The 27,794-nt window shown below is 37.0% G+C and overlaps 1 protein-coding gene and 1 non-coding gene across 2 annotated transcripts; both read right to left on the reverse strand.

Annotated features, from left to right (window-relative positions):
• Nucleotides 1-3,688: 3,688 nt before the first annotated feature.
• Cysltr1 (cysteinyl leukotriene receptor 1) lies at nt 3,689-27,048 on the reverse strand. The gene is made up of 3 exons (XM_051178658.1): nt 26,437-27,048; nt 8,201-8,286; nt 3,689-5,055 (listed from the first exon to the last, which is right to left on the reverse strand). The coding sequence occupies exon 3, from the start codon at nt 5,027-5,029 to the stop codon at nt 4,007-4,009; it is 1,023 nt and encodes a 340-aa protein (XP_051034615.1). The 5' UTR covers nt 5,030-5,055; nt 8,201-8,286; nt 26,437-27,048; the 3' UTR covers nt 3,689-4,006.
• LOC127217685 (U1 spliceosomal RNA) lies at nt 12,746-12,909 on the reverse strand. The gene has a single exon (XR_007834110.1). It is a non-coding gene; the product is annotated as a U1 spliceosomal RNA (small nuclear RNA).
• Nucleotides 27,049-27,794: the final 746 nt, after the last annotated feature.

The following is a 27,794-nucleotide window of genomic DNA, read 5'->3' on the forward strand; positions in this document are numbered from 1 at the left end:
GGCCATGGACTAATAAACTTTTTCTTTTGTAAGTTGCCTTGGTCATGGTGTTTTTATTTTCCTTTTACACCAACAGAAAAGTAACTAAGGCAAAGAGAGTTTTAAGAGGGGTGGTAGCTACACTTATCAGCGAGGAAAAGATTTAGAATGTGGTAAGAGATTGTGCTGGTATAACAAATTTAAAGTAGTAGGTGTGTGTGTGTGTGTGTGTGTGTATTATTAATACAATGAAAATAGGGGCCATGAATGTGAAAGTGAGCATGGAGCAATATTCAGGAAGGTTTGGAGAGAGGAAAGGGATGGGGGAAGTGATGTAATTCTAATGTCAAAAACCAAAAGAAATAATTAAAAAAGCATAGGAAAATATACATGAATAGTTTAAGGAAAAGCAATAAAATAAAATTTTAGTGAGATATGCTAAACTTCATTGACTCCCCATGGGAAGTCTTACTCTCTCTTAGGAGTGGATGGGGTGAGGTTGGGGAAAGGTGGGGAGATTGGGAGGAGGGGAGGGAGTGGGAGCTGGGATTAGTATGTAAAATGAGAAAAATTATTTTAAAATAAAAAATAATCACATTAACCCCCCCAAGTTCTTTAGCATCTAAATTCCAGATCAAAAACCTAAAAAGCCCAAATCTCCTGGCAAGTTATAATTTTCACACTAGGAAAAAAAAGGACAACTAGTTTGAAGAGTGAGAGCAGTTTTCTTTGTAATTGTTTGAAGCCATTTTAAAAAGAAAACTAGAAGTTGATGTTAATTTGCATTATTCATTCTTAAAGTTGTAGAAAGCATAATCTTTTATATGGGATAGAAGATGTTATTTGTATGTTCGATAGTATTTAATAGTTAACATTCATGTCTGCCCATGTTATTTACAATTATTATTCTTTAAGCATGGAATATTAAAAACAAAACATGAAACCCACATAATCATTGGTGTTCAGGAAAGGGTATGATAATTTTTCTTTCCCTATAGTGTATAGAAAGTGAGCAATAACAGATGTTAATATTTCCCATTCAATCTTCAACAATATAACTTTCTGCATTGAATCAGGACAGTTAGACTGTATTCAATACTGAATTTCCAAGATAGCAATGGTGGCATGCAATGAATTTCCTAGATAAATTGACTAGCTATTAGGAGAAACCAATTATGTTTATTCTGAAAACTAAAACACAGAGTATTTGCTTAAGATCAGAAATGTTTTTTTTAAGAATACAGAAGCGATACTTGATGAATGAAATAATATGTGTATAATGAGAACTAATCTGGCTAGATTATAAGATTTGAAAAGGCTGCTGATGACCAAAGGGATGTGTGTGAAGACTGGAATGTTCATGCTATAGGCAATTCTTATTTTGCCATTAGGAATTGCAAATATGAATCTCCTTCTAATTTCAATATTCTAAGTGATTCTATATTCTCATGACATTTTTTAAACTAAATAACAGGCATGTGTTCATATAAGTTATACACTTAAGCATATACTTCAAAGTGTCTTTTGTTGATCATCATCATATCTCTCATTTGTCTATCATTTATCTCTCACCTGTTTTTGGTAAGGGCATAACATACCTGTTCTATTAAAAAATAAAGGCACAGCAATATTGGTAATGGAGGGCATAATTATATATAGTAATTTTCTCCTAGACGTTTGTTATATATATCTATTTGTCATGTATACCTGAGACTCTGTACCTGAAAGTGGTGGCACAGATAGATATTTAGCAAATTAAGAACATAGATTCTGGCATCAGAATAGCTTGAGTTGAATCTTAGTTCTGAAGCTTGTTAGCAAAATGAGGATGGTAATGGTACTTACTCTAAAAAGTATTTATTAATGTATTTATACAAGTAAAGCATTTAAAACAGAGTCTAGTGATAGGGCTCACCATGATATGCCTCATTCTCATCCAGAACTAGGCAGGCAAGATGTATTTGGCCAAGTGGCATATGCATTTTGATGATGACAAGAAGCAGAAGTTGATTAAGATGGTGCATGCTGTGGTCACCATTTGGGATGCCAAGCACACCGACTTTGTTGAGTTCTGGAACTTCAAGATCATCTACTGATACTACACTGGCCTCTATTTCTGCATCTGTGTGGACATCAAGGATAAAAATCTGGCCTATCTTAAGGCCATAAACAATTTCTTGGAAATGTTAAATGAATGTTTCCACAATGTCTATGAACTGGACCTGGTGTTCAACTTCTACAAGGATTACACAATTTAGATGAGATGTTCCTGGCAGGTGAAATCTGAGAGACCAGCCAGATAAAGGTGTTGAAGCAGGTGCTGATGCTGTAGTCCTTGGAGAGAGGTGGCCTCTTCCCAGCCCAGTGTGCTGTACCAACTCACCCTGCCAGGCCCAAGTACCCTTCCAGAAGCTCCCTCCCTTCCTCAGTTGTCACAGAGGAAGGACTCAGCAGGGTCTAGGCTGCAACTCAGTGCCTCTGGTCCCTACTTTGAGAGGCTACTTTGATGTTCCAAGTAACTGTGCCATTGTGTGATGCTGTGAGGGCAGGTGTGCAACCACTGATAAATCAAACAGACAAAGAAACAATGCTTTCGGGAAAAACCCTAACAAAGCAAAGTTAAAAAAAAAAAAAAAACCTCAAACTCAAAAACCACATCAGTATATAAAATATAGAATTCATTAAATGTTAGATACCTCCATGTAATGATGTAATTTGTAACCTCAAAGAATTGATAATTCTACATGGAACACTTCCCATTGGGAGAAAACACTGGGAAATGCATGGGAAAAAAAAACTGGGAAAAGTAGTAAGAAGTGAGTTGTATGGTATAGGCTATTAAGACATAATTCATAAAAGAATAATACATTCACTGTGAGTTTGCAGGTGACTGAAGGTTTTGTGACATATCTACATGGTATGCATAGGTACATATGTGAAATGCAAACATAGACAAAAGCTTGGATGTAGAATAAGTAAGCAACATGATTATTTATATGTGACAGAATTTAACTGTGGCCATATTTTGTTCTAATTCTTCCAAAATTGAGAATTGATACAATAAATTCGAATCAGCATATTTAACAGCCCCTTCTAAATACTTTAAAATGATATCTTACTGTATATTTTAGGATAAAATTTTAGCATATCTAGTCGCATTTGAATCCTGCAAATGCACACAAGAAAGGTAAAACAAGTGCCATTCTCTTCATACAGCTGAGAAAGCTGAGGTTCTGTGTTTATGGAACTTGCTTAAAGTTACATAACTATTAATAGAGACCAGGTTAGCATGCAAGTGTCCTGGATTCCAGGATTGTGTCCTTCTCCGGCACTATGCTGATTGTGCCAAAGCAGAAATGTAGAGAATGAGACCTGATGCCATTTGACAAATATATTTGATATTTGTCTCAAGAAAGAGGAAACAATATAGAGCAAAAGTATAGGTACTGCTAGTTTTCAGATATGTTCAACAGAAACCAATGAGTTCTAGTTATTTCTGATCATTAGAGGCCTCTCTTCATTGCATACTGTTTTATTTCCCCAGGAGTTGTAGCAGTAGAAATGAACTAGACATAGCTCACATGTGGCAGATGCAGACAGAGCTCCATTCACGGTTTTCATTTTTTTCATCTCTATTATCATTTATTACTCCTGAGGTAATGTGACTTTTGGAATTCAGAGTTAAGAACAGAACGAACTTCCACAAAACTTTGCCGATGAATATCATATTTTCGTCACAACCAAGCTGTTTTCAATGGTCTGTTTTAAGAGCAAAGCTTCTACTATAATATAAAAATCACTGCAAATGAATGCTATTACTTTCAACATGCTAATAAAAAAGCAGAAAGTATAAAACAATACTAAATCTCACAATTAACTAAGTATAAATACATATCATAGGACAAGATAGATTACATATATTTGTATACATATACATAAATGCACATCTTAAGAGAGTGATATGGATATTCAAATTTTTCTTCTGGTATTTTGATCACAATAAAACTCATGTAGAAATGGATTTGAATTATTCTTTACATATTTCTTCTCCTTTCTCTGGCAAGGAAGCTTTCTTCTTAGGTATGTAAGTCATACTGGACAAAGAATGCTTTCTAAATGTAGACAGTCTTCTCCTAAAATTTCCGCCTGAAAAGAAATATAGGAGAGGGTCAAAGCAACAATTCAATGCAGCTAGAGATAAGGTTATGACCACTGACTTCTGCATCCTTAGCACAGAATCACAGGCTCTAGTTTCACTGTGTAAAAAGTGAAGGTGGATAGTTCGTTGAATATGATATGGCATGAAACTAATTAAAAAGGCAGCTGTCACAACTATGATCATTCCTATAGCCTTTCTACGACTTGGCAGATTTTTCTTCATTGAATTTTTTAGTAAGGTCAGAATGATCATTGTGTAACAGACAATTATAATGACAAAAGGGATAATGAAGCCAAAGCATAATGACACATAATGCAAGATCAAGACATATTTTTTAGTTTGATTGTCCTTTGGAGGCTCAAAACATTTAGTATTGTTTTTGTCATCTTGGTAAGATTTGGACATTAAAAATGGAGAACTAGTCAAAATCACAAAAATCCAAATTCCAATACACACAAACCTGGCTTTTTTCTGTGTAACCAAATTAATATTCTGGACTGGAAAAACAATTGCAACACACCGAAAAAAGCTCATGGCTGTCATAAAAAAGATGCTACAATAAAGGTTAACATATAAGGCATAGGTGCTGAGGCGGCACAAAAAGTCACCAAAGAGCCACTTGCCTTTGTGAACATAATAGACCACACGGAGAGGTAATGTACATACACAAAGTAGATCTGCTATGGCTAGATTAATCATGTATACTTGGAAGGCTGATTTCTCATGATATGTTTTTATGAGGACATAGAGCACAAAGCTATTGCCAAAGAAACCCACAACAGAGATCATAGAATACATTGTGGAGTACACTTGATTGCGGAACTCGTCGATCGTATCATGGCATGTGTTATTACTGGCAGAAGATACTGTCATATTTTCAGATCCATCCATGTTCTCTAGGAATGCTTGCTTTGTGCCTACAACAAGTGAAAAAGATTTTGTCAATTAAACTAGATCTTTATATTGTTGTGCACATCAATTCACTTCCCAGTGTCTCTATACTTTTTATGTGTAATTAAAATATTGAATAAATGTTATTATTCTTTGAAAATTTCATACATATATTCAGTGTATATTGATCACGCCCAGCCTCCATCTCACTCTCCAAGCCCTTCCCAGCATGGCTCCCTTCAAACTTCATGGTCATTTTCTCTCTCTCTCTCTCTCTTTTTAAAAAATAACCGGGGAGTCCAATTAGTGCTGCTCACATGCACATCCACCACAGCTGGAAGCAATTGTCAGGTTATGAAGAAAGAGTCAGTTGAACTTTGCCCCCAGGAGGAAGGCTGGGTCCTCCAGACATGAAGCAAACTTTTTCCTCCTTTCTCATCTATGTACCCCGACAGAATTCTTAATTCCCAAGACCCAGGTAAAATATCCCCTTCATATCATACTGCTGTAGTATTAATCTATAAAATTTCCATTCAAATAATTTATGATTTTACTTACATAAAATAACTTTAAATATACTAGTTTTACATATATGAGTGTGCATGTATGCATCTATTATCATCAATCATCTAATTACCAATGTATTGCTTTATAAAAATTAGTACCTAAAATCTGCACAAAATACTTGATTTCCCCTAAAAGAGAACTATGTAACGTCTTCTGGATGTATGTCATACCCAGGGAAAATAATTTAGTTCGTGTTGGTGAAACTCACTCTCATAGGAGAAATTCTTAATCTGGCATTAACTATTTAGAACCATAGAACACCACAGCAGGAGAAACATAATGACCATAAAGTTATAATAGTGATGAGAAAAAAGTTCCAGAGAGGTGAAATTTACAGTTGAGAAATCTGTTCCATAATTTAAGGCTCTGAGGAAAGAAGTGGTATAATTAATCGGAATACACTTGTCAGATGAGGAAATTGTAGCTGTTCATTCTCATTCCCTTCTCAGACTTGTATTCAAAGCTTCGAGTTTAGCCATACACAGTTCATTCAAAGCAAAAGATTGTTATTTGGTCTATCCAAGGGCATTCTGGCAGCTAACTACCTTATTAGCAACAGCTAGGGATGGGATAGCATAGACATAGTCATTTATTTCTTCGGTGTTCTTTTGCGCACGAGTCAAAAAGGAAGCAATTCAATACGTAGTCTCTTACTGGTTTGTTGACTTTTATATAGCTTTCTGGTAAACAAGGTATCTGGAAGAATGCTCAGGAATTCAAGAGCTACTAGTGTGGAATAGGATGGATCTTGTCCACATAGTAGAGATATGGAAAGAGGCAGCTCTGATAGTTGCTGTAGGGGGATAGAGCTTGACAGGTTTCTAGCCAGGAACAATTTCACCTGGTGTTTGTGATGTGTTATCTATACATCTTGCCATTCCATCTATTTATATTATTTTAGCATTTGAAATGACATTTTCACCAAGAACTATTTATATACAATTTTTAACAATGAAGAGGAATAATTCTAAGGCTATAGAGAAAAACCAGCCCACCATTCCTAATGTCTGCATGAGTTTTCAATTTGTGCTCCAGGTTTCTTTTCCTGTGGGTTCTCTGAATTTGGGTAAAGGAAAGGAAACTTCCCCAAATTAATCTAATCTTTTTTGTTGATACTGTTTTAGGTATTTTCTTTAAACTGAGCCATTTTATGCTATGAAGCACTAGATGGTGCTATTGAGATTTTTGAGATAACTTTCCCCTTTCTAGTTTTATTCACAATATTTGAGACATCAACATAACATGCTTTTAAAAATGTGTCTATAATAGGATATACAACACCACAAATGATAATTTGATATCTGTAAATACTGTGAAATGATTGCCTCTAGGAAGTTAGTTAGTAGCTCCCTCTCAAGCCCATCTTGGTGGTAAATTTCTGTAATTCCAGCGGATGCAGGAAGATTGTGGATTTGAAATAAGGTTGGGACACAGGGAGACCTTGGCTCAATCAATACACAGACCAAATAAAAACCATACCCACCACCCAATTTCTGTCCTGTTTTATTGTTCGGACTGAATTGCACCTTCTTGATTATGCCTTTTCTCATTGTCCATCCAAAGATATTTCTATCTTGGTAGAACTAGTAGAGAATTTTCATTCTGTTTGGCACATCAGCTATGTGTTATCTTTTCTTCTGGACTCTCTGGTTGATAAATAAGGCAGCACCTCATAAGGGACCCGTTACTCATTTTGGTCCATAAATGCTCAGTGTTAACTGGAATGATAAAAACTTTATCATTTGAAAGTACATTTTTCCATTTGAAACAACTTAGCATGGCCATCTCATTGCACTACAATTTAAAGTCTTTTCAACCTCATAAACTAAAGAAGTTGATGTAGACAAATTGCTTCCTAAAGTACTAAGATACCAAATTATAAAGCTTAATTGTAAGGGTTAAAAATACCCATACTGTTGATACACAAATTATTTGTTCGTACATTGCAAATTACAAATAAGTTTGAAATTCTAAGCTGCTCAAACAAAAAAATGCCAAATAGAGCCATAACGATTAAAAGTACACAAATAAATGAATAACCCACAGCGCTCTTTGAAGTAGAATAAACTTCCTTATAAATTTCAGTTTTCTGGTTTTATTTTTATTTACACACAAAAACAATTAATTATATTAAGACATAAAAATTGTAGAATCTTTGAACAAGAACTAGATTTTAAAGGGGTAGAGATCATTTAGTGTAAAGTAGCCATTTCATGTATAATGACATAAAATGTCTGAGCAGTATTTAATTAGGTTTTGTATAATTTACTGTGATTTTCCTAATGATGTGACCCCCTAGGAGATGGATACAGAAAGTTCCTTTGGAAGCCAATCATTTCTTAAGAACCAAGTCCTGCCTTCAAACAGCTCACAGTTGGGGAAGGAAGTGAGTGCTGAGGAGTAATAACTCAATTGTTTGGAGAGGCTGTGATAAGTCTAATAAAAGACACCTTAGCACAAAGCAAATGAATTACGAATTGATTAATGAAAGAAAGCAGTAGGCACAAATGGTGTCGGCTTTATTTCAGCACAGATGATGAAGAACATTATTTCCTTGAGAAAATTGCAAATTGAACAGGGTTCATTCTGAAACTGGAGCCATACCTCTTTCTGGCACTGCAGTACCTTCACAAAGTTTCCTTCTTACTGTGGCCTCTGTTCTTATGTTGCAACGTCAGAGTACACTCAAGCTGAAATCATAGATTGCAAAAAGGAGTTAGTGACCTCAAAAGCATTCCGGAAGGGTCATGGGAACTTAGCAGCCTTAAGTACAGGTCTAGAGTGTGATGGCACATCAAAGCTATACTGACAGATTTAGGGCTGCCCATTGGCTTCCATGACTCCTTGTTTTCCCTTCATCCCTTTTTACATTCCCAAGGGGAGAGGGACTCGGAATTGGGACCATGAGTGGTTACAGATGTTTGCTGATGTCTGCATTCAGCTTTTTCACCTAAAGATGAATATAAAGTTATAAAATATTTTTTTCCTATGAAATTATATTTTCTCTATAAGATTTAATTATAAAGTTCAAAGATGGAATAATTTGGAAATTCTCACCCAAGGACTTAGTTTGCTAGGAATAGGAGTTAGAATATCAAACAAAATTTTTCTTAACTTGGAGAATAATATTATTTGAAAGAAGACTGACTTAACGGAGCTTGAACTAGATCCTCAGACTCATAATAGGACTTTTTGGATTTGGTCACTAACTTCACATATATAGTTCTGGAGAGCAATAGTTTTAGAATCTTGAATATGTAAACTTCAAGGGTGTGTCCTTCCAGCCAAAGTACTGTTGTGAATCAATGAGATACAGCAAATATGTCATAAACTAATAAAGGAAGGCTTTCCTGACGCAGTAGCACCCTTGGCACTTCTCAATCTTTGCTGTGTTATCGCTTTCCTCATTCTTGTCTGCCAGTAAGATTCCCCAGTCTGTCACTTTTTCTTTATGTGTGGTCCCAGTGTTAATAAAATAAACACCTTCTTCCAGTTTATTTTTATAAAGTAGACACGGTCTGGAACTTTCCAAAGGAAATCTACTGACAAAAAAAAAAAATGCAAGTAAAAAGAAAATAAAGGAAATTCAAAGATATAAAATGTGTTCACCCTGTTCTTAGACAACCACGTTTCACAGAGTCTCCAGCTTTCATTATTCTCTTTCTGCAGGTAAGGAGGCAACCCTTGGAAACTGCTATAGTCTGGTCAAGAGTCTGTTGCTGATTGAGAGTTACTCACAGCTGGCTCTAAAACTTTTGTTAAAAAACTGGCAGTAACTGTTTTTTTTTTTTCCTTAGTTGCTTTTCTCATGTCTTAACATACTGATAAAGATACACTAAATGAATGTTAAACATATAAAATATTTTCCATCATAAAATTATGTGATTCTACTCATCTGATCTTGAAAGAAAATTAATTTTGCCACTGTCATAGATTTTTTAAACAAAACTGGAGTTTCTCCTTAGAGTTTTGCAAAAAGAAAGCTGGTGAATTTCAAAAATGCATATCTGAGAAGTGCAGCCTTACAAATTTAGTATACTAAGGAGTTATTCATTTCTGTGCTGGTTGTCCAATTATAATCTTGCCTAACCTGTATATGCACATATGAGTAAGTGTCACATTGTCTGGGACATAGGGTAGTTCCCCCCCCCAAGTTACCAGTGTGGGGCAATCTGTGTTCCTTTGAACCCCAGAATTTAAAAGGACTGGAATTACCTCAGACTTTTTTGCTTTGCATATAGCAGGCATCGGTACTCAGTGACCCCACAACTTGCAGCTCTTTCTCTTTTAGTTTGCTTGCAGACTCTTGTTTCTGATAGTAGTTTCTGCCAATATTACAAGCTACCATTTTTAACCATATACAGAAAAGGTGTTGCAGTAAAAGGATAGTTATGTGATTTTTGTGTGTATGTGTGTGTGTGTTGGGTATTAAACCCAGGCCCTTACCAATGCTAGGCACGTTTTCTACCAGCAACTTCACCAACAATCTCTCTCTCTCTCTCTCTCTCTCTCTCTCTCTCTCTCTCTCTCTCTCTCTCTCCCTCTCTGTGAGTGTGTGTGTGCATGTGTAGTATATGCATATGCTGTATGTGGTGTATGCAGGAGTCCTCTATCAATCTCTGCTTTATTCTCTTATGTCTGGGTCTCTTATTGAACCCGGGGGTGTCTTTGACTACATTGACTGGCCATCAAGCTCAGGAAATCTTTATCCCTCTACCTCCAGTGCTGGGGTTATAGGCATGTGTGGCTATGCCTGGGTTTTTTACATGGGTGCAGTGGATTTGAACTCAGGTTCTGACTGTTGTATAAGTGCTCTTACCCAATGAGCCATACTTCCCAGCCCTGAATATATGATTCCAATTCAGATCATTTAATTTTTTTAACTGTCTCATGTTCAGTCAATAAAATTTATAGAACCTCTATTCTTATATAGGAAAGGGCATTTTCCTACAAGCGAGAGAGTAATTGTTTGTTAGACTTTAAATACATTAAAAGCAAATAACAGAATGAATTAACAGAGTAAATAAGAGAGTTCAGAAATATTGTAAGAATACAAGGGCCCAACTTACATGCTTACAGTTTTGTATATGTCTGCATGCACACACATGTTTGTATGTATGTATGTATGTATGTATGTATGTATGTATGAGTCAATTATGTATTATTTTGACTTAAGTGGTTCCCAGAAAGGTATTTTCTACTCAATGAAATGGTTGCTTTTTTTGTTTTTAGTAAAACAAAAACTCATAGACCATCTTAACCCAATTTAATATTTCTCTACTTTGATGTGGGTGTGATGTGATATGTTGTTCGTGCCTTTTTTGATGATTTTTATTTATTGCTTTGTCATTCTCATCTGTGATCACTCAATATAATTCTCATTATTTTTGCTTGAGTTCCACTAGCACAGAGCAGCAAGCAAATTTTATTAATTTTATATTTCCTGCTGGGCATAGTAGATAGTACATTTTAAATATTGGTTGATTTGAGTTAATACCTTTTCTGTACAATTTTATTATGTGTGTTTAAAGTGAGAGGGAATTCTTGTACGGAGAAAGACCACAATTGGAAATTTGAAGGACGGGGTGCCTGCAGAACCAGATCATACCTCAGGCTCTGGTGGGTGATTAATTAAGTGATCTTTGGAAAATCACTTCCTCTCTGTCAAAACGTTACTTATTTGCAATACAATAGGGTTAGATTTTATGACCTCTAAAGTCCCTTCTAATTTATCACTCAATGCATCTGTAAAGATCAGGGCTATTTTTTTTTTCTTGAGAGCATGTAATATAAGTGATTTATAACTGCAATGAAGAACACGGACATAAATTGTTTGCAGTCTTGGCTGTATTTACAATGTACCAGTTTTCTAAAGGCAGCACATTAGTTCTATGATGCTGTTTTCTAAACTAAGTGATAACTATTATGATGAGAAGTTGCTCTACTTTCCAGGGCTCACAGATCCCCTCTCTGTGCTTACCCCTTTCAAAGTTACACTTCTGGTTCTGACAGTATGAAAATAGCTTTAATAACTCATACATATAGGTTGTCTTTCTCTATACACTGAACAATTACATACATTCACTCTATAACCTTGAAGATAATTCTGCAAAGTAAATGTCATTGTCAGCCCAGTTTCACATTTGGGAATACCGAGGCAAGGAGAAACAATTAGCTTTGGAATTCATCAAGCCCTGAAGTTATTGTTGTTTGTTCCTTTTTATAATCTGTATCAGATGCCCATCTTGCTTGATAACATGGCTCCAGGGTTCTAGGACCAGTTATTTATCTACCAAGATCTTAGAAGTTGCTTGAAATATACTTTGCACAGTTTATAAGAAAGAAGCTTGGGTTGCTGGGAAAGTATGTCTTTTCCTTAATGTGGACAATATTTGTTCTTGGGCCTTTAAAACCTAGATAAACGAGTCACTTTCTTCCCAAGTTAAAAAAAAAAGTTTTTAAATTTGTTTTATTTAAACTAAGTGGAATCAGTGATGTAAAGATCCAAAATTTCACTTAAGACAACTGTTATTTCCTGTGTGTTTTTGGAAAATTTCTTAATCTTCTGGGATCCAAAGTGCAGAATCAGGTCATTGTTTTTAGATAAGTTTTGAGTTCACATGCTTAGAAGCAAGCAAACTTGCTCTTTTTTCCAGAGTGATCAAAGTTCCCTCGGACATCTTTGCTGGTTGTCAGCTGTATCTGACTACCTTTGAATATGGTTCTTATAAGAAAGCAAGACTGTTTTTGATGAAATAAATACAATCAAAATAAATATTTTTGTGTTAAAAAGTGATCATGTGATGTATTCACCTTGCTCGATTGAAACAATACATTTGTTGACTAGTAGCTTCTTGTACCCCATTCCACGACAACTGCCTTTTATTCTTCTATGCTGTGAGTGTGACTGTTTTGGTAATTTGTGTAAGTGGAATGATACAGTGTTTTTCTACAACTAGCTTACTTTGCTTAGCATAATGCCCTCAGTATATGCCCATGCTGTTAAAAGTTCCTTCTTTTCTAAGGCTGAAATTTACTTCATTTCATGGTTATACTGTCTTTTAGTTACCCATTATTTTGTCAATGGAAGTTTTCAGTTATAGTCTATATTATTATTTATAATAAGCTCCTTGTTCTTTTTTATCCTAACTGGGAAGAATGCCAATACAGTCACCTAATACCACAAATTATGCAGTTGAGTTTCCAACACTGGGGAAATCACAGGGGGGTAGAACATCCGGAGTGCAATGGATGAGTCTAGCCCTGGAAAAACCACCTTTTTGATCATTGTATCTTCTTTGTCAGGTACGTAGTATGAAGACTACTTCTTACAGATAAGACAAACCACTATTTTTTTTTCAAGAAAATAGAAAACAAACCTTGATTTTCTAAGTGGGTAAGAAAACTAGGCATAGAGGTAAAAAATATAGTAGTTTTTGAAGAGGAAAATTCTACATTTGGATCATTGATGCATCTATACTTAGCTGTGTGATCTTGAGAAAGTTGCTCAATATTTCTGCTACCCTGTTGTCACTTATGCAAAAATTGAGATAACAAAACCAAAGACAAAGGTATGTCTCTCTCCCCCCCCAGTGTGTGCGTGCATGCGTGCGTGCGAGTGTGTGTGTGTGTGTGTGTGTGTGTTTGTATAAATGAGTAGTAGTTGGGTAAAGTCTAAGAAACTAGGAAGGAAATCAAGAGTGATACAAATAGGTGATGAGGAAGAAGGGGGGATTGGCAAAAGGACACATGAAACATTAAAGGAGAAAAGAGACAGGGAGGAGGGGCTAGGATTAGCAAAGGGGTGGTGAGGGAGATGAGTGGGAGGAGAATCACTAAAACACCCTTTGACAATGTAATAATATTTAAAATCAGTCATTAAAAATAAACATTTAAAAATATGACAAAGGAGCCCAAATAATAGCAAAACCTGAGAATGTTGCTGAAGGTTACAAGGTGAAGGCAGGGTTTTGTGGTGTTAAAGGAAGTATTGGAAAAAGTAACAAGATTCCACCAAAGAAGAACCTAAGATGGAAGCTCACCATCCCTGCTTGTTGTTGGTCACTGTTGATCTGAAGTATCGAACTGTACTGTATGTCCCCAAGTGTAGCTAAAACAGTAGTACAAGTAATATGTCTCTCATGTACACTTAATCAGTTAGCTGTTCTTAGTGGATAGGGTAGATTGGAAGTTAGCCCTGTGGCTTTGTAAATAAATGGCACATGAAAGTTATAAATTGAATTAACATGCATTAGACTGAATTGGCTTTGCCCTCATAATTAAAAACATCTGGTCTAATCATAAGCAGAATAAGATGAAATGCCTGTTGAAGCTTATCTAAATTAATCCAAACTGCTAATTTAATTAATTTTACTAAATGTATTGAGATCCATATAAGTTTTTAATGGCTAGGGGTTGATACTGACTCTCTATATTCGGCTTTATTCTAGAAAGATGTTTATACATAGTCTCATGATAAGTTTATACTAAAGCTAAAGCATCTTAATTAGAAATTAGTCTTAAACAGACAAACCAATTATCTTGGTTTAAAATTCCTCCTCTGCATAACAAAGCACACACACATATAGTACAACTATATAGCATAGTAAAAAGAAGTTTTATGTCTATCTATGTGTTTTATTTAGTTTAACTGAATCTATTTAGGAGAGGCAGTATATATTATCCATCTTAATGTTTTTGTTTGTCATTGAATTGGTAGCAGGAATCACACTTGAATATGGCACGTGGTTCTTATTGGTCCAGGAATAACACAGCAATTGGGTTATCCCTATCTACCTCTGTGCTATTCATATCTTGGATAAAAGAAAAGAAATGGAATTATCCAGATGTTATCAACTGGTGGGTGGAGTTAGAACTCTGAATAACTTTGAAAAACTTAAATGAATTAGGCGATGTTACTAAGGCTTCTAGCAAATACATTTATCCAGTTCGTTAAATACCAGTCAAGAATGTGCTAATTAGAGGAAGGAGGATGGGAAGGAAAAGTAAGAAGGATAGTGGAGTGGAGAAAAGGAGGGGGAAGCTGAGAGGGAGAAGAGAGAGGGGAAGGAGGATGAGAAGGAGGAGGGTAGGTATGGAATGCAAACTTCAACTTGTTCATAAATCAGAAATGCAAATTTAGTTGTGATTAAGACCATAATCATCACACTCACACTTTCTTCTACCTCAGAATCTCTTGATAGTCTATAGCAAGAGTATAAGTCTCCTCAGTGATAAATTTTGAAAGAACTATATATGTGTTAGTTTCAAATTTGCTTCTCTAATGCATAGTCTATTATAAAATCCTACGCAAAGAGTAACTTGAGAGTGTCAGGATTTCATGAGAATCCAAGACCAGTCACTATCATAGTCACTATCATAGAATGAGACATAAGGGACATAGCAATAAAATGATCCCTAATGGCATGTTGCTATAGCCATAGACCAGTGCGTTGCTCAGTGTTCATGAGAGAAACTTAATTTTCAGTGAATGACAATTAACAAAGAGATACACAACTGGACAGCGACAAAGGGTGAGAGACTTTGGGACACTCAGCCTTAAATAGTATGTATTCATCAAACCCTCATTTTCAAGGCTTAAAGACCTATGCAGAAGGCATTATAAGAGTGTAAGAGCCAGAGGTGGTGGATGACTCCAAGGACACAGCTTTTTCGAGACACAACAGGACTGACACACATATGAACTCACAGAGACTATGGCAGCATACACAGGACCTGCACAGTTCAAACCAGAAAAAGTCCCATCCCCGGAAAGGGAGGTTGCCAGCCTTAATGAAGAGCTGTTTGGAATTGATGTCACTGGGATGTCAACCATCTCTGGAGCAGGCCCCATGTCCAGGAGTAGTTGGCCAGCACAAAACAGACTTTGTTTTGTTTTTAGTGAGCTTCCTGTTTTGCTTTGGTATTTTCTTACACCCCCCCACAAGAAAACATTAAAGTGAGTGGAAAGGATCTAGGAGGAGTTATGGGAGAGGGAAGAATAAGATCTGAAAATATTGTGTGAAAACAATTTTAAATAAAAAGAAAATGGATGAAAACTATGTTTCCACACACAGCAAGATGAATGAGAACACTAAACAAGCCAATGAAACTGAAACACATGTTAGAATATTGGAAAGAATCTCAACTACTGAGTAAAAAAGAAGCTACTAAAAGAGGCTGTAAGAAACGATTTGGTGTCCGTGAAAGAGAAAAAGAGACTGGAGTGGGGGAGTTACAAGTGGGGTCTCAGAGTAACAGTAGGGTGGGAGAGATAGATGGGGGGAAAGGAGGATTATTAAATTACAGTTTGTTCCAAATTGTCATAATAATATTTAACACTTTATGTGGTAATTTAAAAACTGACAATTAGCCAGATGATGGTGACAGACACCTTTAATCCCAGTATTTGGGAGGCAGAGGCATTCAGATCTCTGTGAGTTCGAGACCAGCCTGGTCTACAAGAGCTAGTTCCAGGGCAGCTTTCAAATCCACAGAGAAACCCTGTCTCGAAAAAAACCAAATAAACCTCAACCAACCAACCAAGCAACCAACCAACCAACCAAACAAACAAACAACCAAAAACTCCAAAACAACTGACAATTAAAAATGTTTGTTTGGAATTATGTGGACAGAGAGTCTAAATAGGATGTTTCCATCAAGTTCTTTCCCCAGGAGTGTAGGGAATTCTGTGGAAGACAGGGAGGAACATTATAATAGTCAGAGGGGATGGAGGACACCAAGAGAACATGGCCCACTGACTCAACTAAGCAGCACTCATATGGGCCCACAGAGACTGAATCGGCAAGCATGGGGCCAGGTCCTCTGTGTATATGTTGTGCCTGGTAACTTGGTGTATGGTGGGACTCTTAACAATGGGACTGCATGTGTCTCTGACTCTTTTTTTGCCTGCTCTTAGTACTCTTTCTCCTGTTGGTTTGCCTTGTCCCACCTCAACATGAAGGCTTCTGCCATGTCTTAGTGTATCTTGCTTTGTTGTATTTGGTTGCTGTCTCTCAGAGGCATGCTCTTTTATGATGGGAGACAGATGAAGAGTGGATCTGGGGAAGTGGGGGATGGGTAAAAGTGGAGGAAAGGGAAACTATGTTTGAGATGAATTGTATGAGAGAAGAATCTATTTTCAATTAAAAATGTTTGCAATGAATTTGCTTTTACTCATGATGAGAGATAGAAGAGCATCCAGAGAAAATCTAATGAAATCCCATTTTCTTTATGTCCCAGAAAGACAAAACCATTGCTGGAAGTAGCATAAAGAATTAGTCTGTAAACCTGGACATGATAATAGTCTGGTGAGCCTCCATGACAGCACACGGTTATGTTTCAGATGCCTCAAGGTGTTTCACTAAGCACTTGTGCATAAGACAAAGCCAGCACTTATGCTTTCAAGGGTGTCCAATGAGCTCTCAATTCAATTTGAATAACTATTCAGTAGTACAAAAATATTTCATTTTAACCTTGTAGTCACTTCCTCATTGTTTGTTATATAGACAGCTTATAAACATGGCCTTATGACTAGCTCCATTTGTCTTTTGATTTCTTGTCCTTTGCTCATGCCACATTGTCATACGTGAAGTATTCTTTGTCCTCATCCATATCAGATGTAATTCAAACCATCTTTAAGCCAATCTGTTACATCATATCCTCCATATCCTTCATAGCATACTCCTTTGTGGTGATACGCTAGTTATATTAAAAGGCACTTTATTAGCCATTTAATATATCTATACTCTCTGTTATGCCTTTGAAAACAATATATAAACTCTTCCTATGAAGACTTTTCTATAATCTAGAGAACGATACAGATGTATTAACAAGTATCACTGCAGCTGCTGCAATGGAAATATATAGATACATAGATAAACAGGGTATAGTGGTTTATGCCCAAAATCCGAAAACTTGAAAAAGTATGGAGGATTGTTGAGTTCAACTCCAGCGTTGGCTACAGAGTGACTTCTAGGCCAACCTGGGCTACATAGGAAGTACCTGTCTTAGAAGACCACCCCCCCATAAAGAAAATGAAACATAATAAAATACTTAATGAGAAGTGAATGTATGTTAGAAAAGGCCTTCTAAAAGAGAATGGGAGGGCAAGCAATGAGGATGAGTGAGGTGCAGCTGTGTGAAAAGGCCTGGCATGTTTAGGGGATCTGGAAATTTGACTGAGTTGAAATGTAAGATGACAGGTTATTTGTATGTATGTGTGTATATTTGGAAGTGTGGGCATCTGTGCTTGACGGGAGTATGAGGATGAAAGGTGAGAAATCAATGTGGGGAATAATGTAGGAACTAGGTCACAGAAAGTTAATAAAGGTCCTGTATACTATTCTAGAAAAGTTGAGTTCATCTTGTAGGTAATGAGAAATTTACAAAACAGGATGTAGACTGAAAAAGGAATATTGACAAAAGAAAAAGAAAAACTGTCTAAGTGTGGCAGATGAATTATGGTTTACTGTAGCTGAAAGTGAGGCCAGTAGGTTCAACTATATTGCAAGTTCCTTAGAAACAGGGATTGCATCTTCACATTTCCTCTTTCAGCTATTTAATTTCTCATTCTACTTCCCCAGTTTCTTTCTTGAGTGGTTAGTAAAATCCTTTGCATTTACAGAAGAAACACAATGAATGGCTGGTAAGATTCAGTGCCATGCTTTCAAAAGAAACGTATATTAGTAATTCATGTACAGACAATTGTCCTTCATTATTTTAAGAATTGTCACTAGTTTGAGTTGGAGGGGTCTTTGAGATCATGTTTCAGTAGAACATGTACCAAAACTGAAGCCCGGAGTTGGAAATAGTGTGGTGATGACTTGCTCAAGAACACACAATTTGTCCAACAGAGTGGCACACACCTTTCATCCCCAGAATTCAGGAAAGAAAGGTTGGTATATATAGTGTTCCGGGCTAGTCAGGGGTTCTGAATAATACCCTGTTTCCGTAGTTTCTTTCCCACCAGGTCTCACAACCGCCTTGCCCCACCTTTGTCTTAATTATTAACCCAATATCCTGTTTCAACAAGCAAGTGAGCGAGCAAGCAAGCGAGCAAACGAGCGAGCGAGCAAGCAAGCAAGCAAACAGGCAGGCAGACAGGCAGCTAATGAGAAAGCCAGCATGCATTGGACCAGAATCAATGACAACCAGAGAAATTCTGCTTCCACACTACCGCATCCATCCTTATTGTTTCTCTTAATCTCATCATCAATGGATTTTGCAGATGGTCTATTGAGGTTGTCATTGTGGTCAAGATCTCTGTTCTTTTTGTTTTGTTTTTGAGACAGTCTCACTGTGTAGCCCAGGCTGGACTCTATCTTAGCATTCTGAGTCTTGGAATTACAGGTGTGCACCACTATGCCTGGCTCAGTTTTCTGTTCTTTGTTTTTCTTCTGCAGTGTTTATCAACTTTCATATGGATGACAGAAATCTCTAACCAGCAAACTACTTGCTTAAATTTTGCTCTCCCATTTTCAGCTGCCTATTCAACTTCTATGCACAGATCATTTGATTTTTTAGAAACTTCAACCATCTTACTGCTCAAGTTACCTCCCAAAGTGACTTCTGTTGTCTTTTTTTTCTTTATTGTACAAGTTGCTTTCTAATTATGAGTGCATAGAATCTAGTAGTCATATTTCACCCCACCCCACCCTTATCTTTCATCAAGTCCTGTTGAGTCTTATTTTGAAATACTTGGTTCTGTTTTATCACCTCAATTCAGTATCCTTATCTCTTTATTCCTGGTCTACTTGAAGACACTTGAACACTATATCTTTTTGTATTTACACATGGCCAGAGATGATCCTGGGAGCTTGAGACATCATTGCTTATACTTCAAGGTTCAGTTTGAAGTTGTCCCCTATGAATGTATCCATGTACATGTTCATGTACACCATCTATGACTGTGTGATAATTATTCTTTTCTGGCAGTACTCTTGTTTACGTGACTACCTACTTAGGCAGATAATGAGCCCAATAATGAGAGTGAGTGTTCTTTATTCAGTTTTTCTACTTTTCCTCCTAACTGGTCAGTTTCAGAGGGATAACTAAAGTTTTGAGTGCTTTTTCATATTAGAGTGTTTAGCTTCTAAAGGTGGGTGTTTAGGAGGTAGAGCACGAGCCATATTTTTGGAGTAGAATGAGGGTAACAATGTTCAGGAATTAAAAATACTTGAAAAAAATACTTGAAAATATTTAAAAACTGCAGAGGACCATGAGTTCAAAACTGGCTAAGTCTGAGGCTGATAAGAATCTGAAGACCCAATGATGTGTTTGACTATGAGCCTGGGTGAGGCTGATGATGTATGTTTTAAAATCAAAAACAGAAGAGATCAAAAGATTAAATCAGTAGCTGGATGCATTTTTATAATTGTCTGGGGTTCAACGCTTCCTTAGACTTCCTTTACCTTTCTAGTAAATGATGGTCTGTGTGTGTGCTGTTGGAGGGCTGCCAACAGGGGTGGGGTAGCTAGGCTAGGGCCAAAATAGAAAGGGAAGTGGGGGGGGGGCGCGGGCTGGGACTCAGGGCTCAGTCCCTTCAACAGATACTTCCTGTATTTCTGCTGGGCAGTGGCAAGTTCTAGGTAACATATTCTGTGAAGGTGTAGCTCAGTGAAGACCCACTTTGAGCAAGTCTCATGTGCCCTATTCGTCTCCATATAGCTTATTACTGTGACATGAAAAATACTGTGGTGGTGTTGATCTTGTAAGTCTGAGGTCAGGGAGAGCAGGGATTCTGGTTTGTTATTCTTTTGATAGAGCAACCACTCACTAATATTTGTTGGATGAGTATACAAACTAATAGGAAGGCCAACAAATATGAGTGTTTTATAAACTGAAAACACTGTAGAAATAAAAGTCTTATTTTTTCTTACTTATACAAGAATGAATTCAGGTTTTATCTTCTGATAGTGATTTTGACTGTCTAATCCCTCACTCCTCTCATTTTGTACTTGTATAATTATGCCTATTATCTGTACCAATAATATAACCATCAATATTTTAATATCGTACATTTCAACATGTAGGAATCTTGTGTTTCTAGTGAAATCCTCTTGGACAGGAGAAGAAAAACCAGTTATTATTTTCCTAAGCACTGTGACCTCAAATCCTCATCCCAGTGTTTGCGTTTATAAAAGTATGTAATAAAAATGCATATTGATTGTTTGGAGCAAGATAACCCATCTTTCATAAGGTTTTATCCATATAAAGTCAAGCTGTAGCTATGATTTCATGGCTTTCTGCTATAATAATAGAAGACAGAATGGCATGCCTATCTCGTCATTCCAATAAGTAATTTCTTTCCTCTTTGTATTTCCAAGGATATGGTTAGCTGAATTTTCATTGCTGTTGACAGCTCATGGTATGCTGAGACTGCACTGGTGACAGCTTTCAGATGTTGCTTTTGCAAAAGCTTCATTTTTAAAGAAGATAGGCAGCTCTTCTCTTGGATAGTTGGACTGCAAAAACAGGACATTATGAAGTTCTGAAGAACCTTAGGTGGTGGCAATCAGAGCTGAAGATACTGTGTGTCTCACTGCACATAGTAGTCAGATCAAAGCTGTATGTAATACTTAAACAGAAGGGAAATGCGAAAGGCTACAGAAACCTTGATGAGCGCCTAATTGTGGGTATGTGGTGATGGTGGTGGGTAATTCTACCCATCAAATGAATGCTAGAAATATGTTGTTATAAAAAATCTACATGCTTTTAAACATTTTGTAAGGACTTAGACTATTCTGTGCCAATTAACAATAATTTTGAATCCCTTGAAACACCGTGGCTATTGCTCACCGATAGTTCTCAGTCATGCTCTTCACCTCTTACTCTTAGTATTTGGACTCCTCAATGTTGGAAGGGAAACTATCTGCTATCAAGGAGATAATTTATATTAAATAAAAATTCAAGTTAAGATTAAGCATAAATGTTAATCAGCTTGGAATGGAAAGCAGCTCTTAATACTGCACAAAACCCAGAGACTTCCTAGGAACATTGGAACAAGAACATAGGCTGTGTCAGAGCTGTTTGAGTATTGTTATTGTTAGCTCATCTTCATTTAGCCTGTTTTAGTTCAAGACAGCACAAGCATAATCCTATGCCAGAACAAAGGCTGCTGATCTGAAAGATGAGAAAGCTTATTCAGTCTTAGGCTTTAAAATTGTTATGCCAAATTATAGTCTCTACTCCTTTTTATAGACTGGGAATTGATGAAAAATAAAAACTCAAAACCCAAGTAATCAAAGAAACAAAATTTAAACAGATAACTCAAACCTAAAGTGGCCTAGAGACTTCTTAAGTCTGTATCTCAACTTCTTTTTCGCCAGTTCTGTTAAAGTGGGACCTCAAATGTTTGGAATATATTCATTCCACAAGCATTAAAATAAAAAGAATGACATTCTGTTTATTGAAAGGGAAACCAACCACGATGCGCTAGCAGGAGGTGGGACACAGCGAATAAGACAGTTGCAGTGCAAACTATGTTTAAACAAGAGCCCTCTCCCAATCTCTGAAGTATTCTGAAAGGTAAAAGTAAATGTAATTTGAGGATGTTTTAGGACCGCGATTGTAATATGGATTAATGTACTTATGATGTCTGTATTTATCTAACTGGATTAAATGGCTTCCTTTATTCCTCCCCTGGATTTTTCTAGGCATGAGGATTTGTCAGTACTTGCAACGAATGTGCCAAGCTTTATGGCGGTTGCATTTCCTTACTAAAGACCAACAAATTGGCACTCTGACTTGTGAATCAATCTCATTTGTAGGGCTGAGTACTATGATTATGTCTCTCAGGTATTTTGATCATGCTAGAAAAGTTTTTCTCATCAGTACTTGAATCGTACTACATAGGTGTTCACATGGCTAGAAACCCAGATGACATTGAGGTAAGGGGTAAAAGCAGCTGTAAGGCGTTTGTATTTTATATATGACACATATATTGCATATATATATATGATGCATATTTATGTATACTAAATGTATATATTTATTTGTAGAAAAATGGTTTGCATTATGATTAACTACCTGTTGTACAAATGGTTTTAGGACACAGTAGTGGAGTACTTGTATTACATTCTGAACTTAATGTCAATTTTTATTTTGGTACGTAGCTTTGTTGTTGTTGTTGTTGTTTTTTTTGAGACAGGGTTTCTCTGTGTAGCTTTGGAGCCTGTCCTGGAACGCACCCTGTAGACTAGGCTGTCCTTGAACTCACAGAGACCTGACTAACTTTACCTCCTGAGTGCTTGGATTAAAGGTATGTGCTACTACTACCCAATACTTAGCTTTTGATTGTAATAATCAACAGATTTAATGAAGGCAGGCTAATAAAAAGTAGTATGATCAAGCAAATACTTCTTAAATGCTACTTTATTCCCAGAATTCACTCTGAAGCATACAGTTGCTGCCATGAACTGCTAGTGGCATGCCTGGAACTAGATTACACCAAAGGACTTTGCCCTTTGTTGTATAGAGAGTAGGAAGCAATTAGCGCTACACTTTTCTACATGCATTCAGTTGTGTAATGGATTTCTATTTCTGAATTGAATGCACTTTAAGCAAAACCTTTTGAATGTTAACTTGAATTCTAAAGTTGCTTTCATTTTTGTCATTGAACCATATTTGGAAAAATACCCCTATCATTCATTATCTTAGGGCATTTTGTATACAAAGAAACCAAGATATGCTGATATTTGGTAACTTGTTAGAAAGAAAGCACCTGGTTGAAAGCCAAAGTCAAAGCTAGGATGAACTTTCAGTTCTCTGGTCTATATTTCTCCCTATTGGGATTTGACATGGGAGTTTGGAGTAGTTACTGGGACTCTGCAAAGAACTTATGAATTCAAGCTGGAAGAGACTTTGAGGCAGACATCCCCAATGTTTGTTTATGTTAGAGTATTTAATGGTCATTTTTGTGTTCATGATGTGTATGAGACAATATGCTAGTTATTGATGGGTGGAAGAGTTAAAAATAAACTTGTCTGAGCCGGGTGTTTGTGGTACATGTTTTTAATCCCAGCACTCAGGAGGCAGAGACAGGTGGATCTCTGTGAGTTCGAGGCCAGCCTGGTCTACAGAGATAGTTCTAGGACAGGCTTCAAAGCAATACAGTGAAATCCTGTCTCAAAAAACCAAATACTACTACTACTACTATTACTACTACTACGACTACTACTACTACTATTTAAAAATAAAAACCTGTTTGAGAAAGAGAGAGAGGAAAGAAAGGTGTATTTGAGGGGTTAGAAGGAGGAAAGGGAAAATTATGTAATTGAATTTAAATTTCTAACTAAATAAATAACCCAGTCAGTTCATTGTAGCCAGGTTAAGATTCTTGGTGCATCCTGTAGGTATTAATCTTACCCCTGATGCTATTTCTGGTACAGGAATTCAGACACTGCAGTATTTTTGCCATTTACCACAGGCATAGTCCTAAGTTTTATGTCCTTTCTAAAGCCTTCTTCAGGCAGTCTATATTTTACCTCCATACTTACTGGTTTAATTATCTCACAATGTTACACCCTTTGTGTTTTATGGTCATAGCAGCATTGTAATTTCCCCTAAGCATAGGGGCTGTGTCTTACCTACTTTTGATATAGGACTTTGTTTGTATTGAGCTTGAACAATATTTGCTTTATTGGATTATAATAAATTTGAGATATTTTGATAGAAACATAAGAAATAGTAAAATAGAAAAAGGTAAGCTAGAAATGTGGCTCAGTGGTAGAGTAGTTGCTAAGCATGTTCAGAAGCCTGGGTTCAATTCTCAGCATTGTCCCTCACCCCAAAATACAAAAGTAGAAGTCCATAGAGAGCTATACTATTGACAAATTATTACAGTTATCATTCATGGCATCAAGGCCCCAAAGCTTGACATGTCCCTTGAGTATGCCTTTAATCACAACACTCGGGAGGCAGAGGCAGGTGGATCTCTATGAGTTCAAGGCCAGCCCAGTCTACACAGTGAGTACCAGGACTGGCTCCAAAACCACACAGAGAAACCCTATCTCAAAAAAAAAAAAAAAAATTGCCATTTGTAATTCTGTGGGTTGTAGAAGAATCTTTCTTCTTAGATAGTTTATAAATACATCAAAAGTTTGATTAAAGCTAGGAGGGAACAGGTAATAGGAAGTGAAAATGGGTAACAGTAAATTAGGAAGATATTGCTATGGTTCAGCTTTTCCTCCTCAGTCTTTGAACTTTTAGGTTGCGATTGATTAGATTATGGCTTAGATTTTTTTTTGGTAGGGCCTAAATAACCAGCATACTAAGAATTTGCAGAGAATGGGAAACAGTATTTTTAATAGAGATAAATGTAAATATATATTTAATTTGGCTTACTTCCTATGTAGGCACAGGTAGCTTTTAGTCACAATGGATTATTAATTATAAAATAATGACAGGAAATAATTTTTCAGTGACTTAAACTTGATTGCACAGATATTATGAACTTAAAATTGTGTAGGCCCAAATTTTAGCTAAAATGTACTATGGTCATGGTACTTTATAAAACATTATAAAATGCTTGCTACCATTCTTAAACCACTCTACAAACACATCTAAGTTAGTTGTCCTCTAAATATATGGTAGCTTGGCCTCCTTGATTTCAAAACAATTGTAGTGTCGGGGATTTAGATTCACTGGATTTAAAGAGCTGTTGCCTGCCAGCCTATGTGGATATCACTGACACTTCTAAGAAAAAAAAAGTGCTCTTGCCCCACTGTTTGATTAAATTGTGTGATATCTTAGCTCTGTGTTAACCTAGTGAGTTTTATTCTAAGTTACAAAGTAGATCATGGACCCCCAGACTGATAGCTGGGAATCCAGCATTATACCAACTCAGACCTCCTGAACATGGGTCTCAGCTAGAAGGCCTGGGCAGTCTAAGGGACCTCGGACAGTGGAACCAGGATGTATCCCTGGTGCACAAAAGGACCTTGGGAGCACATTTCCCATGGAGGGATACTCCCTTAATCTAGAGGCAAGAGGGAAGGCCTAGTCCCTACTCCAAATGATTTGACAGATGCTGATGATCCCTCCTGGAAGGCATCACCCTCCCTGTGTAGTCAGGAGGGTTGCCATGGAAGGGGGTGGAAGGGAATGGGAGGGAGGGAGAGGGAACTGGGATCGATATGTAAAATAAGGAAAAATAGTAAATATATATTTAAGAAAACAAAGTAGATCATAAACATTTCTTCTATTTATCTGCAGCTGAGAGGGCTTTCTTTTTGTAGTCTTTAGTCAACTTGCCAATTTCTAGCAGGGAAGTCTGCTTCAAAGAAATTTCTTAACCTGTTTGAGTTTCTTTTTTCACTTCTCAAAGCCGGGGGAGGGAAGACTGAGAGCCAGAGTGAGTCTGAAGATGTGGGAGAGGGAGAAACATCGTGCCTCAGTTATAGGATGCTGAGAAGTTGAAACATGTGAAATTTCCTTGGGAAAAGTCTAGGTCAGCCTTCAACTGTTTGGTTTACCTGCAGCAGTCACTATACACTTTCGTTCCACATTAAAGGCAGCTACCACTGCACTAGAGAAGCTCCACTGCCACCTTAAGATGGGAACTTAAGGCCCATTTTGCACTTCTGACTGAACCATAAAGGTGCTGGAGTCTTGGGGTGTGTTGCCTTGACTGTTTGCCATATTGCTGCAGTAGCAGAGGCAGTGAGCGACACTTGCTGACAGGCTGATTCGATGATCAGATCTCTGGCCAAGAACCAAATGCAGAACTAATTCAGAGTGGCAGCCTAATATAAAGCAGATAAGGCAGAGCAGTTACCCCCAAACTCTGAGCTGTTAGGTAAAATCAGTTGAACTTTACTCCATACATCCAGTTTCCTTACCTGCTGATTCCAAGCGTCAGAGTTGGAGGTCCGAGATTTCTCCCTGAAGTTAGAGGCAAATCTTCAGAAAAATCCACCCTGTCAGTTCCCTGGAGAGCTAACCCTGGATAGTGAGCTGCAGAAGAAATCTGGAGACTCTGGATGGTCCACTCCATTCACAGGGCGCCTGCACTTCAGGAAAGTTTCTTTCAAGAGGAGAGAGGTCAGGGCATGGCACATTTGCTAGCCAATATATACCGATTCTTCTTCCTCTTTCTGATTAGTCCTCAAACTGCTTAAACCACGCCACAGTTTAGCTTTCCTGGTGCAGAGTGGGGGAAGGGAAGGAACAGAGAGGGAGGAAGAATGGAAACTGGAGACTTGCAGGTTATATGTATAAAAATGAGTGTTTATCTCTAGCTACTGCAATAGAATTCCCAGGAAGTCATGCAGCTGCTCTGAGGTGGGAAGTAAGGAGTGTGTGCTGTTCAGCTTAGTTCTCTCTGATTTTTATGACTGGAGGGTGGTTATGCTATTTGTGGGCGGGAAAAGATAATCCTAGCAGTATATGCTAATATAACTGGCATTATGTGAAACTCGATCTTTAGATAAGACACATTTCCTCTCTCCCTTTTCTTTCTGTTTCTCACCCTCCCTCCCACTTTCCCTCCCTCCCTTCCTCCCTCCAGCCCCCTCTCTGTGTTTCTTTCCAGCATGACAGTTGTGATTCTATAAAAATTTTTAAAAGCCCGTTTATTTTTAGTGCCTTATGTCCTAAGAGAAAAAGGACATGCTAAACTTGTGTGTGCTTATTAGGCAGATGCTGAAGCAAGATTTTGATGTTGAAAACAAATTGATAAAGACTAAGAAGTAAACCAGGTAAATGAACTACTTTGAATTTCACTATGAAAGACCTGAGTTGGGATAGACATACATATCAACACTTTGTAAACATAGCCTCCTAATTGTAGTTTGAAGGATTTGTAAATGTCTGGATAGTAGTCATAGCATAACATAACATAACATTACATAATATAACAACATAACATGACAGTCCCACAATGGCTTTCTGGGCTAATGTTATGGGCCACAAGAAAAACAAAACAAAACAAAACTATCATTCAAATTTTGTCTCTTTAGGAAGCAGAGTGACTTTAATAGTCACTTTTCATCCTCTTCCACACAATCTTTAGATGTGGAGGTAATGATGGTGTTTGGGAGAAAAGGTCATTCAAGTACATTTAAAAGAAAAGATAATATTTGAACTCAAGACCAGACTCTAATCCTATTCTCAGGAAGATTACTAACTGATATTTTACTTAGCATTTCTTTAATGTAATTGGGCTCCCCAGACATTCATAAGTAAGTTTGTAAGAGAC

The sequence above is a fragment of the Phodopus roborovskii genome, unplaced genomic scaffold (assembly GCF_943737965.1).
Source record: "Phodopus roborovskii unplaced genomic scaffold, PHOROB, whole genome shotgun sequence".
NCBI lineage: Eukaryota > Metazoa > Chordata > Mammalia > Rodentia > Cricetidae > Phodopus > Phodopus roborovskii.